At 42.8% G+C, this 13,800-nt stretch overlaps 1 protein-coding gene across 1 annotated transcript in view; it reads left to right on the top strand.

Moving 5' to 3' along the window:
- The window catches only part of lrrc40 (leucine rich repeat containing 40), a 101,572-nt gene that overhangs the window by 43,305 nt on the left and 44,467 nt on the right, over positions 1 to 13,800 (top strand). The window contains exons 6-7 of the mRNA XM_063064218.1: positions 5,224 to 5,366; positions 6,230 to 6,402. Coding sequence (XP_062920288.1) covers positions 5,224 to 5,366; positions 6,230 to 6,402 — 316 coding nt within the window. The remainder of the gene's footprint in view (positions 1 to 5,223; positions 5,367 to 6,229; positions 6,403 to 13,800) is intronic.

The raw sequence follows: 13,800 nt of genomic DNA, 5'->3' as shown, positions 1-13,800 counted from the left end.
AAAGCAAAGTGACACTTCTGTATTTGGCATATCATGAGAAATCTGGACTGAAGAAATTAGAAACATAGAAAACCTACAGCACAATACAGGTCTTTCGGCCCTCAAAGCTGTGCCAAACATGTCCTTACCTTAGAACTTCCTAGGCTTATCCATAGCCCTCAATTATTCTAAGCTCCATGTACATATCTAGGAGTCTCTTAAAAGACCCTATTGTTCCGCATCCACCACCACTGCTGGCAGCCCATTCCACGCACTCACCACTCTCTGCGTTTTTAAAACAAAACAGTGATAATATGATTCCCATATCATGCATTGACACAATTTCTGTGAATTAGGGTATGGTGAATCTGTGGAATTCTCTGCCACAGGAAACTGTTGAGGCCAGTTCATTGGCTATGTTTAAGAGGGAGTTAGATATGGCCCTTGTGGCTACAGGGGTCAGGGGGTATGGAGGGAAGGCTGGGGCGGGGTTCTGAGTTGGATGATCAGCCATGATCATAATAAATGGCGGTGCAGGCTCGAAGGGCCGAATGGCCTACTCCTGCACCTATTTTCTATGTTTCTATGGTGTTCAATGTGTAAAGTTCAGAAGCTGCCCTTTCTAATGGGCTTGACCAGGTTGCTATAGCCAAGGCCCAACCGAATATTGCTGCCCCACTTTATGTACCTTCAGGCAGAGAGTCAGGTTTTGCCTGAGCTATGATGATGTCATAACTTTCCCCTTTTATTATTCTCAGGATTTGAGGTTGGACTTAAAAGGCAACTGACCGTAGTCATTAGTCCATAAGAAAAGTGTCAGAAGCAGACCAACAAGAAAGAAGTGTAGACAGAATAGTGTGGAGTTTTGGAAATATGGATTTATACCAGCGCCAAGCAATCAACCGCAACCAATATGCCTATTCTGTGAAAGAGTTATCTCAAAGGAGGCAATGTAATACCCAGGCTCCTCGAACATTTGAAGAGAATACACTCTGATAAAGCAAACAAGAACTTGGCTTATTTTAAGTCGCTTCATGAAAATTTTCAGAAATGGAAAACACTTCAAAACATGTTTGTCAGCACTTCACAACAAAAGTGTTGGTTTGCATGCTTCATACAACATTTCATTGTGCATTGCTAAATCTGGAAAGCTTCATTGAATCGGAGAAGAACTGATTCAAGCAGTAGGGGAGGTTCTGAGTACGGTCTTACATAAGTTAGCAGATATTGTTATCCCAGCGATAAATAAAATCAAATTCCACGTTCTCAATTCTCATCTATTTCGGGAGCCTTGTGTTAGGAATGGTGAATAGTTTGAAAGCTTGCTGTTGTACACAGAAATCAGATGGCTCTCAAAAGGACTCTACCTGAGCCACTTTTATGTGTTTTTTTTTTGAAACTGTGATAAAATTCTTTGAAAATTAGGATGTCTCACTCAGTAACAAACCCAGGAATATTGGGTATGACATTGTGAATAATTTTGAAAAATAAGCTATGTTTAGTGAAATCAGTCTTCAATTGCAAGGAAATGATCTGAATCTTATCAAAGTTAAATCAGTCATCTCCACATTTCTGTCCAAGTTAACCTTATTTCAGTGCAACATCGGCCTTAGCGACCTTCTCCAATACGCGAACCTCTCTGATTTGTGAGAGAAAGAATACCAAATGACGATCTTCAAGTCCACTGTGACCACCTGGGTGAGCTGCAGAAAGACATGTCAGAGATTTTGGGATCTTCTCTCAATCCAAATTCCAAAATGGGTAATAAATCCATTCCTGAACACTTTAAATGAGGAATTAACAAGAAGGATGGAGGAAGAACTGATCTTGCTACTAAAAAACTTAGAGCTGAAGCCAAGGTTCAAAAAATCAACCAAGGCTTGGTTGCAGAAAGAAATATCTGAATGCTATCCTGTACTGTGGAAAATGGGAAAGATGTTCTTTATTACCTTTCATCATATTTAGTGGAGCACGGTTTCAGTGCAGTCCCCCAACTTCTTTCGAAGCAACAAAACAGACTGCAAATTACTGAACGTAGGGATCTGATACTCCTCCTGAGTGACATTTGGCCTGATGTTCAGAAGCACCTATCACTGCACCAAAGCCATCCATCTTATTGAAAGATGAAAAAGCCATGAAGAAGTGAATAGTAGGACTACAAATGTATGCTGTCTAAAGTTGTTGATGAAAATTGTTTTTGCTGTAATTAAATGAAGAAGTAATATTATTTGTAACTTTAAGTAGATTTGAATAATTTTTGCAATTATTTGTCATTGCTTTGAATTTGCAGCCCCTATTTTCTTTCTCTGCATCGTAAATCAGAATTCTGTTTAGTTTTATGTATTGGCCAGAGAGCGAGAGGGGATGCTGGGGATATGGTCTGGGAGGCAAGGGGACTGTAACCCAAAAAAGTTTGGGAATCACTGATCTCTGTCTCTCCTATATGTGCCCTTATAGCACTGTGGTAGTCCCAGTCTATATTAACAAAGTTAAAAATCCCTTACTGTGCCAACCCCATTATTCTTGCAGTTGCCCTGCAAATTTGTTCCTCCAATCCAATTGACTGAGAGTTAGTTATTTAAGTTGTCGGTCTTGTCTCTCCCTTAGCCATGTTTCTGTAAAGCCTATGATATACCACTCCTACATAGTAATGCTCTGAGTTTACTGGCTTTGCCTGTCAGATATATTGCAATGAAATAAAGGCAGTTTAATCCAATAGTCCTTCATCACTCCAGCATGCTGCTGCCTTATCTGAACTTGTCATTGAATTTTGCATCAACTTCCAGTATCCCCTCTACCTCACTGCTGCTTTGGATCCCACCTACCCACCAATCTAGTTTAAACTCTCCTTGTAACATTAGAAAACACATTTAACATATTTGCCTTTATAAGCTGGGGCATAGAATATAACATTTGTGATGTCAAGCAACTACAATACATTGGTTAGGCAGCACTTGGAGTATCATGTACAACTCTGGTCTCCACTCTATAGGTAGGATGTAATGGTGCTGGAGAGAGAGTAGAGGAGATTTACCAGGCTGCTGCCTGGAACGGAGGCCCTTAATTATGGGAGAGACTTGTAGGATAGGCTTGTTTTCCCTGCAATGGAGGCTGAGAGGTGACCTGATTGAGGTATAGGTATAGTAGGTAGTGAGGATCTTTTTCCATGTTAGAAAAGGGGACATTTGTTTAAAATGCTGGGAAGGATATTTTAAAATTAGTAGATGGGGTTACAAAGGAGCTATATGGGGAGTGTTTTTTTTATAGACAGTGTGATTGCTGTCTGGAACTCACTGCCAGAAGAGGTGTGGAATTGTATACATTCACTACATTTAGAAAGCACTTAAACAGATTCTTAAATAGGCAAAGCCTTGAAGGATATAGACTTATTCTCATAGAATTTTTTGAGGATGTAACTAGTAGAGTGGATAGGCGAGAACCAGTGGATGTGGTATATTTGGATTTTCAAAAGGCTTTTGACGAGGTCCCACACAGGAGATTAGTGTGCAAACTTAAAGCACACTGTATTGGGGGTAAGGTATTGGTGTGGGTGGAGAATTGGTTAGCAGACAGGAAGCAAAGAGTGGGAATAAACGGGACCTTTTCAGAATGGCAGGCGGTGACTAGTGGGGTACCGCAAGGCTCAGTGCTGGGACCCCAGTTGTTTACAATATATATTAATGACTTGGATGAGGGAATTAAATGCAGCATCTCCAAGTTTGCGGATGACACGAAGCTGGGTGGCAGTGTTAGCAGTGAGGAGGATGCTAAGAGGATGCAGGGTGACTTGGATAGGTTGGGTGAGTGGGCAAATTCATGGCAGATGCAATTTAATGTGGATAAATGTGAAGTTATCCACTTTGGTGGCAAAAATAGGAAAACAGATTATTATCTGAATGGTGGCCGATTAGGAAAAGGGGAGGTGCAACGAGACCTGGGTGTCATTATACACCAGTCATTGAAAGTGGGCATGCAGGTACAGCAGGCGGTGAAAAAGGCGAATGGTATGCTGGCATTTATAGCGAGAGGATTCGAGTACAGGAGCAGGGAGGTACTACTGCAGTTGTACAAGGCCTTGGTGAGACCACACCTGGAGTATTGTGTGCAGTTTTGGTCCCCTAATCTGAGGAAAGATATCCTTGCCTTAGAGGGAGTACAAAGAAGGTTCACCAGATTGATTCCTGGGATGGCAGGACTTTCATATGAAGAAAGACTGGATGAACTGGGCTTGTACTCATTGGAATTTAGAAGATTGAGGGGGGATCTGATTGAAACGTATAAGATCCTAAAGGGATTGGACAGGCTAGATGCAGGAAGATTGTTCCCGATGTTGGGGAAGTCCAGAACGAGGGGCCACAGTTTGAGGATAGAGGGGAAGCCTTTTAGGACCGAGATTAGGAAAAACTTCTTCACACAGAGAGTGGTGAATCTGTGGAGTTCTCTGCCACAGGAAACAGTTGAGGCCAGTTCATTGGCTATATTTAAGAGGGAGTTAGATATGGCCCTTGTGGCTACGGGGGTCAGGGGGTATGGAGGGAAGGCTGGGGCGGGGTTCTGAGTTGGATGATCAGCCATGATCATAATAAATGGTGGTGCAGGCTCAAAGGGCCGAATGGCCTACTCCTGCACCTATTTTCTATGTTTCTATGTTTCTATTCAATTACATATGCTCCTATGGGATTGGTATACATGGCAATAAGGTGGGCATGGGAAACCAAATAGCCCTGTTCTTTGCTGTATAATGTTATGACTGTGCACATTCCACATAGATGGCATTAGATGCCAGGATTAAACACATGTCACTGGAGCTGTGAAGAGGCAGCAGTGCCCCTAGCAATAGATATCTTGTTACACTGTCCAGTTAAATAGCAGAACTGAATACATGAAGCATTAATCCATTTGACTTCAAGCTACTCTTCTAAAACCAATTGCTTTTTCATTTAACATTAAACTTTTTTACTTCCAAAATGTTTTCAAGAAAGGATAGAAAACAATAGGAATTGTTCAGAAATTCCTAGTTGAACTGAAGCATTGAATGGCTCCTTAGACATGTATTTATTGTCTGTATCCTGTAATGCCTAGAGATTGCTAGAAAAAGATGTAGTATGAGAATGGAAGATGATGAAATCAACTTGGAAGCTTCTGGTTGCATTATCTTTCCAAATGATGTATGAACCCTATGGCTGTAGTGTTAAACGAACCACTTGATAAACTTACTTAAATAATTTGTCTTAATTTATGCAGGTTTAAAGTATCTGGATGCAACTCATAATGAACTGGAATGTGTCCCTCCAGAATTAGCAGGCATGGTTTCATTGGAGCAGCTTTATTTGAGGCATAATAAGCTTCGCCGCCTACCGGAGTTTCCATCCTGTAAATATCTGAAGGTACTTTGATAATACCAAGAAAAGGTTTCCATTTTTAATACATCTTTTAAATTATCTCAATATTGCTTTTGCGTATTGGAGTCGTTAACTTATACTCCTTTAGATGTAGTTTCCCAATCTGTTTCAAAGCATCAAAACTGAGCTTTGACCTCTGTTATAATTGCTACTGTATTTTAAATATAACAAAATAGAAATACATTTGCACTATTACAATATTCATCTCTCTAGAAACCATTTGAAGAGCAGTTGAAGATTTTGAGTGAATCTGTAAATGTTACCTAACTGCTTGCTTGTAGGGGTGCCACGGTAGTGTAGCAGTTAGCGCAACACTACTGCAGCTCGGGGCGTCGGAGTTCAATTCCTGCGTCCTCTATAAGAAGTTTGTACTTCCTTCTCATGAGTGCATGAGTTTCTTTCAAGTGCTCCTGTTTCCTCCCATAGTCCAAAGACATACTGGTTAGCAGTTTAATTGGTCATTGTACATTGTCTTGTGATTAGACTAGGGTTAAATAGGTGGGTTGCTGGGTGGTGGAGTTCGTTAGGCTAGAAGGGGCTGTTCTCTAAATAAATAAACAAATAACTTAGAATTACCTATTTTATTTCCTGTGTTTGCGGCCTTTAATTCCTATTAATGGCATCTGTATTTTTATATTTGAAAAATACAATCTAAGAAATGGAATGTAATATTTTCAGGAGCAGAAGTTTATGATTTGTACATTGCCTGCTGCTCTCATGTACGAATGACATTTTAAAAGGTGGTTAAAAATAAAATCTGAAACAATTGAAAAGAAATGTAAATCACTACCTTGTATTTGATATTCTTTTAAAGTAGTTACAATTGTACCATTACATTTGCACTTCAGGAACTGCATGTTGGAAATAACCAGATTGAATATTTGGGACCAGACCACCTGAGACCTTTAAGTGCTATCAGTATATTGGAGCTCCGTGACAACAAACTGAAATCCTTGCCAGATGAAATTCTTCTGCTTCAAGGCCTAGAACGACTGGATCTCACAAATAATGATATTAGCAGGTACATACAGCAACTACATGATCCTCTTATTTTTATGAATGAGAAATAGTATAGTTCATCTGAAATAATACAAATGCTTGTAATTAGTGCACTTCTGCATTGTTTAGAATGAACTGTATACAGTAAAATTGCCATGCTACTAAACAGCATGTAGGCTGTTACTGGTTACTCACAACTCTGAGCTGTTGTGTAGTTTTCCAGAAAGGATTGCTGGACTTGAGCAAATCTTCTTCTTCGGCTGTCCATCGATTTCGATGTTGACTGTGCTGAGAGTTTAGTCTCTGCAGGCACATTTATGGGCCACAAGACCAGCATTGGATCGACACTGTCTCCCACATTGGTTGCATTTGTAATTTGACTGGTCTAGCGCTGAATGTCTGCGTTCATGACCTGCTTCATATTTCTTCTGCCTTTTCTCCTCGATAGCTGGGATTGACTTCTTGACAACGCAGTGCCAACTTCTTCTGTCCAGAGCATCTTTCTCCCAGGGGTTGACATTCATGTCAGTGTTCTTCATCTGGTGCTTGAGCATGTCTTTGTAGTGCAGCTTCTGACCACCATGCTTCCTCTTTCCTTCGTGTAGCTCGCCAGAGAAAACAGCTTCAGGTAAACGATCATCGCTCATTCTTGTGACGTGACCAGTCCAACGCAGCTGAGAAGCTGTGATGAGCGATTCTACGCTGACTGTCCCAGCACGTTTGAGCACCTCCACATCTGGTACCCTCTCTTGCCACTTGATGTGTAATATTTGGCATAAATGCTTGTGTTGTGTCTTGGTCAATTTCTTGATGTGCTTCTGATACAATATCATCGTTTCAGTTGAATAAAGCAGAGATGGTAAAACAGCTGTGTTATACACTTTGACCTTGGTTGCCATTTTAATACCGTGGTGAGACCAAAGTCGCTTCTGCAAAGCACCAAAGACTTTTGTAGCTGATTGAATTCTCCTCTCAACTTCTAGATCTGATGAGTTGGTGTTGGTCACAGCGCTTCCTAAGTATGTGAAAGATTCAGAACATTTCAGCACTATCCCATTGACCGATAGGACTGGTGGTTGGGTCTCACTGGGACTACCCAGAGGAGGAGGCTAGTACAGAAGTTCGGTTTTGGAGACATTGATTGTTGGCCAAAAAGAGTGGCAGCAAGCGAGAAGCGGTCTACAATTTCTTGAATCACATTAACATCAGTAGCAACCAGGGCTGAGTGGTCTGCATACAGAAGTTCTCTGACACATATCTGTCTTGATTTGGTTGAGGCTTTGAGTCTTGACAGGTTGAACAATTTTCCATCTGAGCGAGTCCTATGTACCCACCTTTGTCCAAATTATGGTCTGTTATTTCCAAAACTGCAGCAAGATATGGTGTGAACAAAGTTGGAGCAAGAGCGCATCCCTGTTTTACCCCGTGGTTGATGGTGAAGGCTTCGCTGACGTCTCCTCCGATAGATACTTTGCCAGACATGTTCTCATAAAACAGTTTGATCATCGTAACCAGCCTATCTGGACAGTCATAAGTTTTGAGCACTTCCCAGAGTGTTTCTCTGTCCGCCGTATCAAATGCTTGTGAGAAATCAACAAAGACAATGTACAATGTTTGCTGCTGTTCTACTGCCTTCTCCTGCAGTTGCCTCAAAGTAAAAATCATGTCAGTGGTTGCTCTTCCAGCCCTAAAGCCACGTTGGCTTTCAGGAAGCACGTCTTCTGAGACGATCTTGAGCCAGCTGAGCAGTATCTTCGCCATAAACTTGCCAGCTGTGGACAGAAGGGAGATTCCTCGGTGGTTTCCACAAACACTACGGTCGCCTTTCTTCTTGTAGATGGTGACTGTCAGCGCATCTTTGAAGTCCTGAGGGAGACATTGACTCTGCCAACAAGCATTATATAAGTTCAACAGTTCAGTCTTCAGAGCAGGACCACCTTGCTTCAGTACATCTGATGGAATGCCATCTTGCCCGGGTGCTTTACCGCTTCTGGTATCTTTTAAAGCCTTGTTAAGTTCTGTCATAGTGATGAGTCCACATAGCTCTTTTCTTACCGGTCTAGTTGTGAGCTTTTCACATGCATTGCGGTCAGCTGCACCTTGTTGGTTTAGAAGGTTACAGGAGCGCTCAGTGATGTCTTTCCTGTCAGTACATAGCTTGTTCCCATCTGCAGTTTTTACTGGAGCCACTGTATTGCTTCTTGGACCATAGATAGCTTTCAGTCCTGAGAAGAGCCCATGGTAGTCATTCCTGTCTGACATTGCTTGCAATTCTTCTGCTTTCTTATTCCATCAGTTGTTCTTTATAGCCCTGATCTCCCTTTGAACTTTGGCTTTCACGGCCTTAAATGCTGCTTTGCTTCTTTCAGAGTTCTCTTTCAAGTGACACATATAAAGCCTTTGTTTCATCTCCAACAGTTCTTGAATTGAATCGTTTTGTTCTTGAAACCAGTCAGGAGTTTTTCTCTAAGGGTGGCCAAGCAGTTGAATGAATGGGGTTTTCTTGAGCTGCTTCCAGTATTCTTCAATATTGGTTGGGTCATTGAGAGGGTCTTTGTCTTCTTGGAGAGATAATGTCAATGCTGTGACAAGTCTCCTCTGATGTTCCTCACTGGCCAACTTGTTGACATCCAATTTCTTGGGTGCTTCACTGGGTGTTTTTCGCCTTGGCAGCAGCAGTTTAAGTAAGTTGTGTTGGTACCATGTAATGATCAGATGAGCACTCTGCTCCATGCATTGCTTTTGTCGATAGAACTCTGGCATATCTGCTCTGCGAGTCGCAACGTAGTCAAGCAAGTGGAGATGCCTTGACCTTGGGGGCATCCAGGTGAAGTAGTTCTTCTCGGGTTGACGAAAGAAACACACAATTCCCTCTGAGTGCAAAAGTTTAGCGTAAGTTCACCATTGGCGTTATTTTTGCCTTTACCAAATTTGCCAATGACACCTTCATAGGTACTGTGATTCTTGCCTACCCTGGCATTGAAATCTCCCAAGATGAGCAACTTGTCTGCCCTAGGGACATTATCAGTTATTTCAGCCAGTTCCTAATAGAAGGACTCCTTGTCTTTGTCGGAATATGCCATGGTTGGTGCTTACACATTGATCAAACTCAGGAAACGATCCTTTCCGATGGAAACACGTATGATCCTTTCAGATATCCCTATCGGAAGTGTTGGCAATTTGCTAGGAATCTTGTTGGAAATAGCAAAGGCCACACCTGCATCTCTCCTTTCGTTGGTTTTCCCAATCCAAAAGAGAGTATGAGTATTTTCTTGGATCTGGCCTTGTCCTTCAATCCTTGTCTCTTGGTGCACAGCAATATCAATGTTGTATCTTGCCAATTCCTTAGCTATCAAAGCAGTTCTCCTTTCCGGTCTTGAGTCGTTATCCAGCATTAGAAACATAGAAAATAGGTGCAGGAGTAGGCCATTCGGCCCTTTGAGCTGCACTGCCATTCAGTATGATCATGGCTGATCATCCAACTCAGAACCCTGTACCAGCCTTCCCTCCATACCCCCTGATCCCTTTAGCCACAAGGGCCATATCTAACTCCCTCTTAAATATAGCCAATGAACTGGCCTCAACTGTTTCCTGTGGCAGAGAATTCCACAGATTCACCACTCTCTGTGTGAAGAAGTTTTTCCTAATCTCAGTCCTAAAAGGCTTCCCCTTTATCCTCAATCTGTGTCTCCTCGTTCTGGACTTCCCCAACATCCGGAACAATCTTCCTGCATCTAGCCTGTCCAATCCCTTTAGGATTTTATATGTTTCGATGAGATCCCCCCTCAATCTTCTAAATTCCAACGAGTATAAGTCTAGTCGATCCAGTCTTTCATCATATGAAAGTCCTGCCATCCCAGAAATCAATCTGGTGGACCTTCTTTGTACTCCCTCTATGGCAAGAATGTCTTTCCTCAGATTAGGGGACCAAAACTGCACACATTCCATGTGGCAACAATCAGTTTCATCTTCTTAAACTTCTTACTGCAGTGGTGAAGACCCGCTGGCCGCGGTGAGCCAGCCAGGTGAAATCTGAGCAAGCTTTCTTTACCCCACCTTTTCTAGGGGCTTCCCCTTCCAGGGCGGGCAGTACTTTCCCTAAAAAGGGCTGCCTGGACACTCGTATAGCTGCCTCAACCCTGTTGTTGCTCAGAAAACTCAACAAGGTAGCGACCATCTTATGTGAGCTGCCTATGTGCAGAGTTCATGCTAGCAGCTTCCAGCTCCTCAAGCCTGCTGCCGTCACATGAGCTCCATCGCCACAGGGCTTTCCACACCATCCAGAAACTCTACTCCAACATGCCTTGCACAGTAATAAAACAGACGGTGTCATGCCCCCACCATACAGTCTCTCTGGGCTTCCAAATCTGTTGCTCAGTGGTACACAGGAGTGTAACAGACTTAGCGGATAAGGAAGTTCCCCGCAGTGACAACTAACTAGCCTAGTGATGCCATCCGTTGACCAACACTCCGGTTCCTCCGCGTGCCACCAAGGTGGCTGTACCACTGACCCTTTTGGATTCACCTGCCACAGACACCATCAGACGCCCTGCTGCCGGCGTCCTCGTTGGGTGCAGCCTTTGCCTGAAGTGGCATAACCTACAAAGTAGCAAAGGCATGCTTACCTCCTTGACTTAGCTAGCCATCATCCTACTACTAGATCTAGTCTAGTAGTATCCCGGTGGAACATCACCTTCACGGCTAGGTTAGACCTGCCAGAGAATGAATCTCTGCCATACTTCGCTGATGTTCGGCCTGTGTCACTCCTACACCATGGTGAGGCGCCAAGGTAGGATTTTGTTGGAGCAAATATTTCACTGATAGCATTGAAGTGTGGATTAATCTGGATTCTATCCAATGGAATGGTTCAAAGTGGTACGGAGAGGAATGAAGTTATGGGATGTAATAAATTAATACTCTGTATTGTCTTCCTTGGCATTTGGGTTTGAAGGTAACCCTGTCTGTGTTGAAATTTGGAGGACTAACACTAACTTAACTACTATCGTGGTTTATCACATAAAATTAACTGAATACATGATGTAAAGATACTAGTGAGATAAATGTAAAATCTGTAGTCTGGTACAAAGGAATGTCTTATAGTCTATGTTATAGTGTTCTCAATTCTCCAGCTTCAACACTCTCAGTTAAACACAACTGTGAGTTGCTGTGCTGGAGACCTGGTGTGAGCCCCTCACTCCACTAGCAATCCAAGCACAAGAATTACCCATGACTCGGTGAGGAGAGGCTGCCCATGATCGTCAATGAGAGGTATGCTGGGGCAAACAGTTCAGCTGTTTAGCACCAAGATGTGGGATTCGGTCCGCAACATGGCAGGTGCAATGATGATATCCATTGTTGCAAACTGATGGTGACAGACTGCAGGATCTGGGCAGTCTTATTGACTTCTATAGAAGAAGAAGAATATCTTTATTGTCATTGTTGTGGAGCAATGAAACACAGTTTAGCAGCTCAACGTTTTGCAGCATGACAAAGAATATATACATAAAATAAACTCTAAAACCTCAGGAGTGCAGTCCAAAATTAATAATATATGGATGGGGGGGGTAGGACTATTGCACACCTGCCATTCCTGGAAGTGTGATGTATTTAGCTGCTGCCGTCTTAGGAGGGGGTCAGGAGAAGGGAAGGGGGTGTTATACATTTCACTGCTTGTGGGTAGAAGCTGTTGAGGAGTCTCTTAGTTTTCATCCTTAATGCTCTGTATCTCTTCCCAGAAGGTAGAGGGGAAAACAGGTGATGTCCAGGATGAGTGGGATCCTTTGAAATACCAGTAGCCTTCTTTTGAAGTCTGCCAGTATAAATGTCTCTGAGGGAAGGTAATGTTGTGCCAATAACCCGCTCTGCTACCCTCACCACCCGCTGCAAGTCCTTCCTGTTCTGTTCTGTGCAGCTGGCAAACCACACTGCACAGCAATACATCAGGAGGCTCTCTATAGTTGTCCGATAGAAGTTGATCAGCAGGTGATGAGGGAAGAGAGCGTGCTTTAGCTTCCTTAGGAAGTAGAGCCTCTGTTGGGCCTTCCCACTTGATAAGAGATATGGACAGCCCAGGTAAGGTCAGCTGAGATGTGGACACCGAGGAACTTGAAACTCTCTACTCTCTCCCCCTCTTTCCCGTATATGTGCAGAGCAGAGTGCTCGACGCGCTTTGATTTCCTGAAGTCTACTATCAGCTCCTTGGTTTTTGTGATGTTCAAGTCCAGTTATTATGACAACACCATTCTGTCAAATGCTGTACCTCCTCCCTATAGGCTGTCTCATCACAGTCTGATATGATACCTATTAGGGTGGTATCGTCAGCAAATTTGACAATGGTGTTGGTGGAGTGAATGGTAGAGCAATCATGGGTGAAAAGAGAATAGAGGATGGGGCTTAGAACACACCCCTGTGGTGTACCGGTGTTCAGGATGAGAGTAGATGATGTGTGTTCTCCCATCCTGACACTTTGGGGTCTGTTACTCAGAAAATCCAGTATCCGTGAGCACAGTGAACTGCCAAGGCCCAGGTTGCTCAATTTCTGCACCAGTTTGTAGGGGATGACTGTATTAAAAGCTGAGCTGTAGTCCACAAACAGCATTCTTACATAGGTGTTATCCTGATCCAGGTTTGTAAGGGCTGTGTGGAGAGCTGTGATGACTGCATTCTCTGTCGATCTGTTTGCATGATACGCAAACGGGTATTTATCAAGGTCAGCAGGTATGGCAGACTTAATATAAGACAGTATGAGTCTCTCAAAACATTTGATGATGATAGGAGTTAGAGCAACTGGGCGATAGTCATTAAGGCAGTTCACTGTACTTTTCTTTGGTATGGGTATTATTGTGGCTGACTTGGGGCAGGTGGGGATTACAGACTGTAGTAGCGAGAGGTGGAAAAGATGGAAGCTACCATCAACCTCTCGTTTTCTTTTTTTTTTGGCCCTGTGACCATTACTGACATAGACTGTGGAGCAGTGCACATAATACAGAACCCTTCAGCCCATGATGCTGAGTTGAACTAATTAAACTATTAACTAAATGTCTAAATAAACTAATCCCTTCTGTCTGTGGGAATAAAAGGATTCTTTTCTGGTTGGCTGCCAGTGACTAGTGGTGTTCCGCAGGGGTCAGTGGCAGGACCGCTTTTTATGCTGTATAGCAGTGATTTTGATGATGGAATAGATGGCTTTGTTGCCAAGTTTGCATATGATACAAAGATTGGCAAGTAGTGTTGAGGAAATGGGTAGGAGAATGGGAAGAAAGTGGCAAATGAAATACAATGTTGGAAAATGCATGGCCATGCACTTTAGTAGTAGAAATAAATGTGCAGACTATTTTCTAAATGGGGAGAAAATCAAAAAATCTGAGATGCAAAGTGACTTGGGAGTCCTTGTGCAGAACACCCTAAAGATTAACTTGCA

This window comes from Mobula hypostoma, chromosome 12 (assembly GCF_963921235.1).
Source record: "Mobula hypostoma chromosome 12, sMobHyp1.1, whole genome shotgun sequence".
Taxonomy (NCBI): Eukaryota; Metazoa; Chordata; class Chondrichthyes; order Myliobatiformes; family Myliobatidae; genus Mobula; species Mobula hypostoma.
Note: the sequence above shows the minus strand (reverse complement) of the source record. Positions and strands in the feature narration are given on the sequence as shown.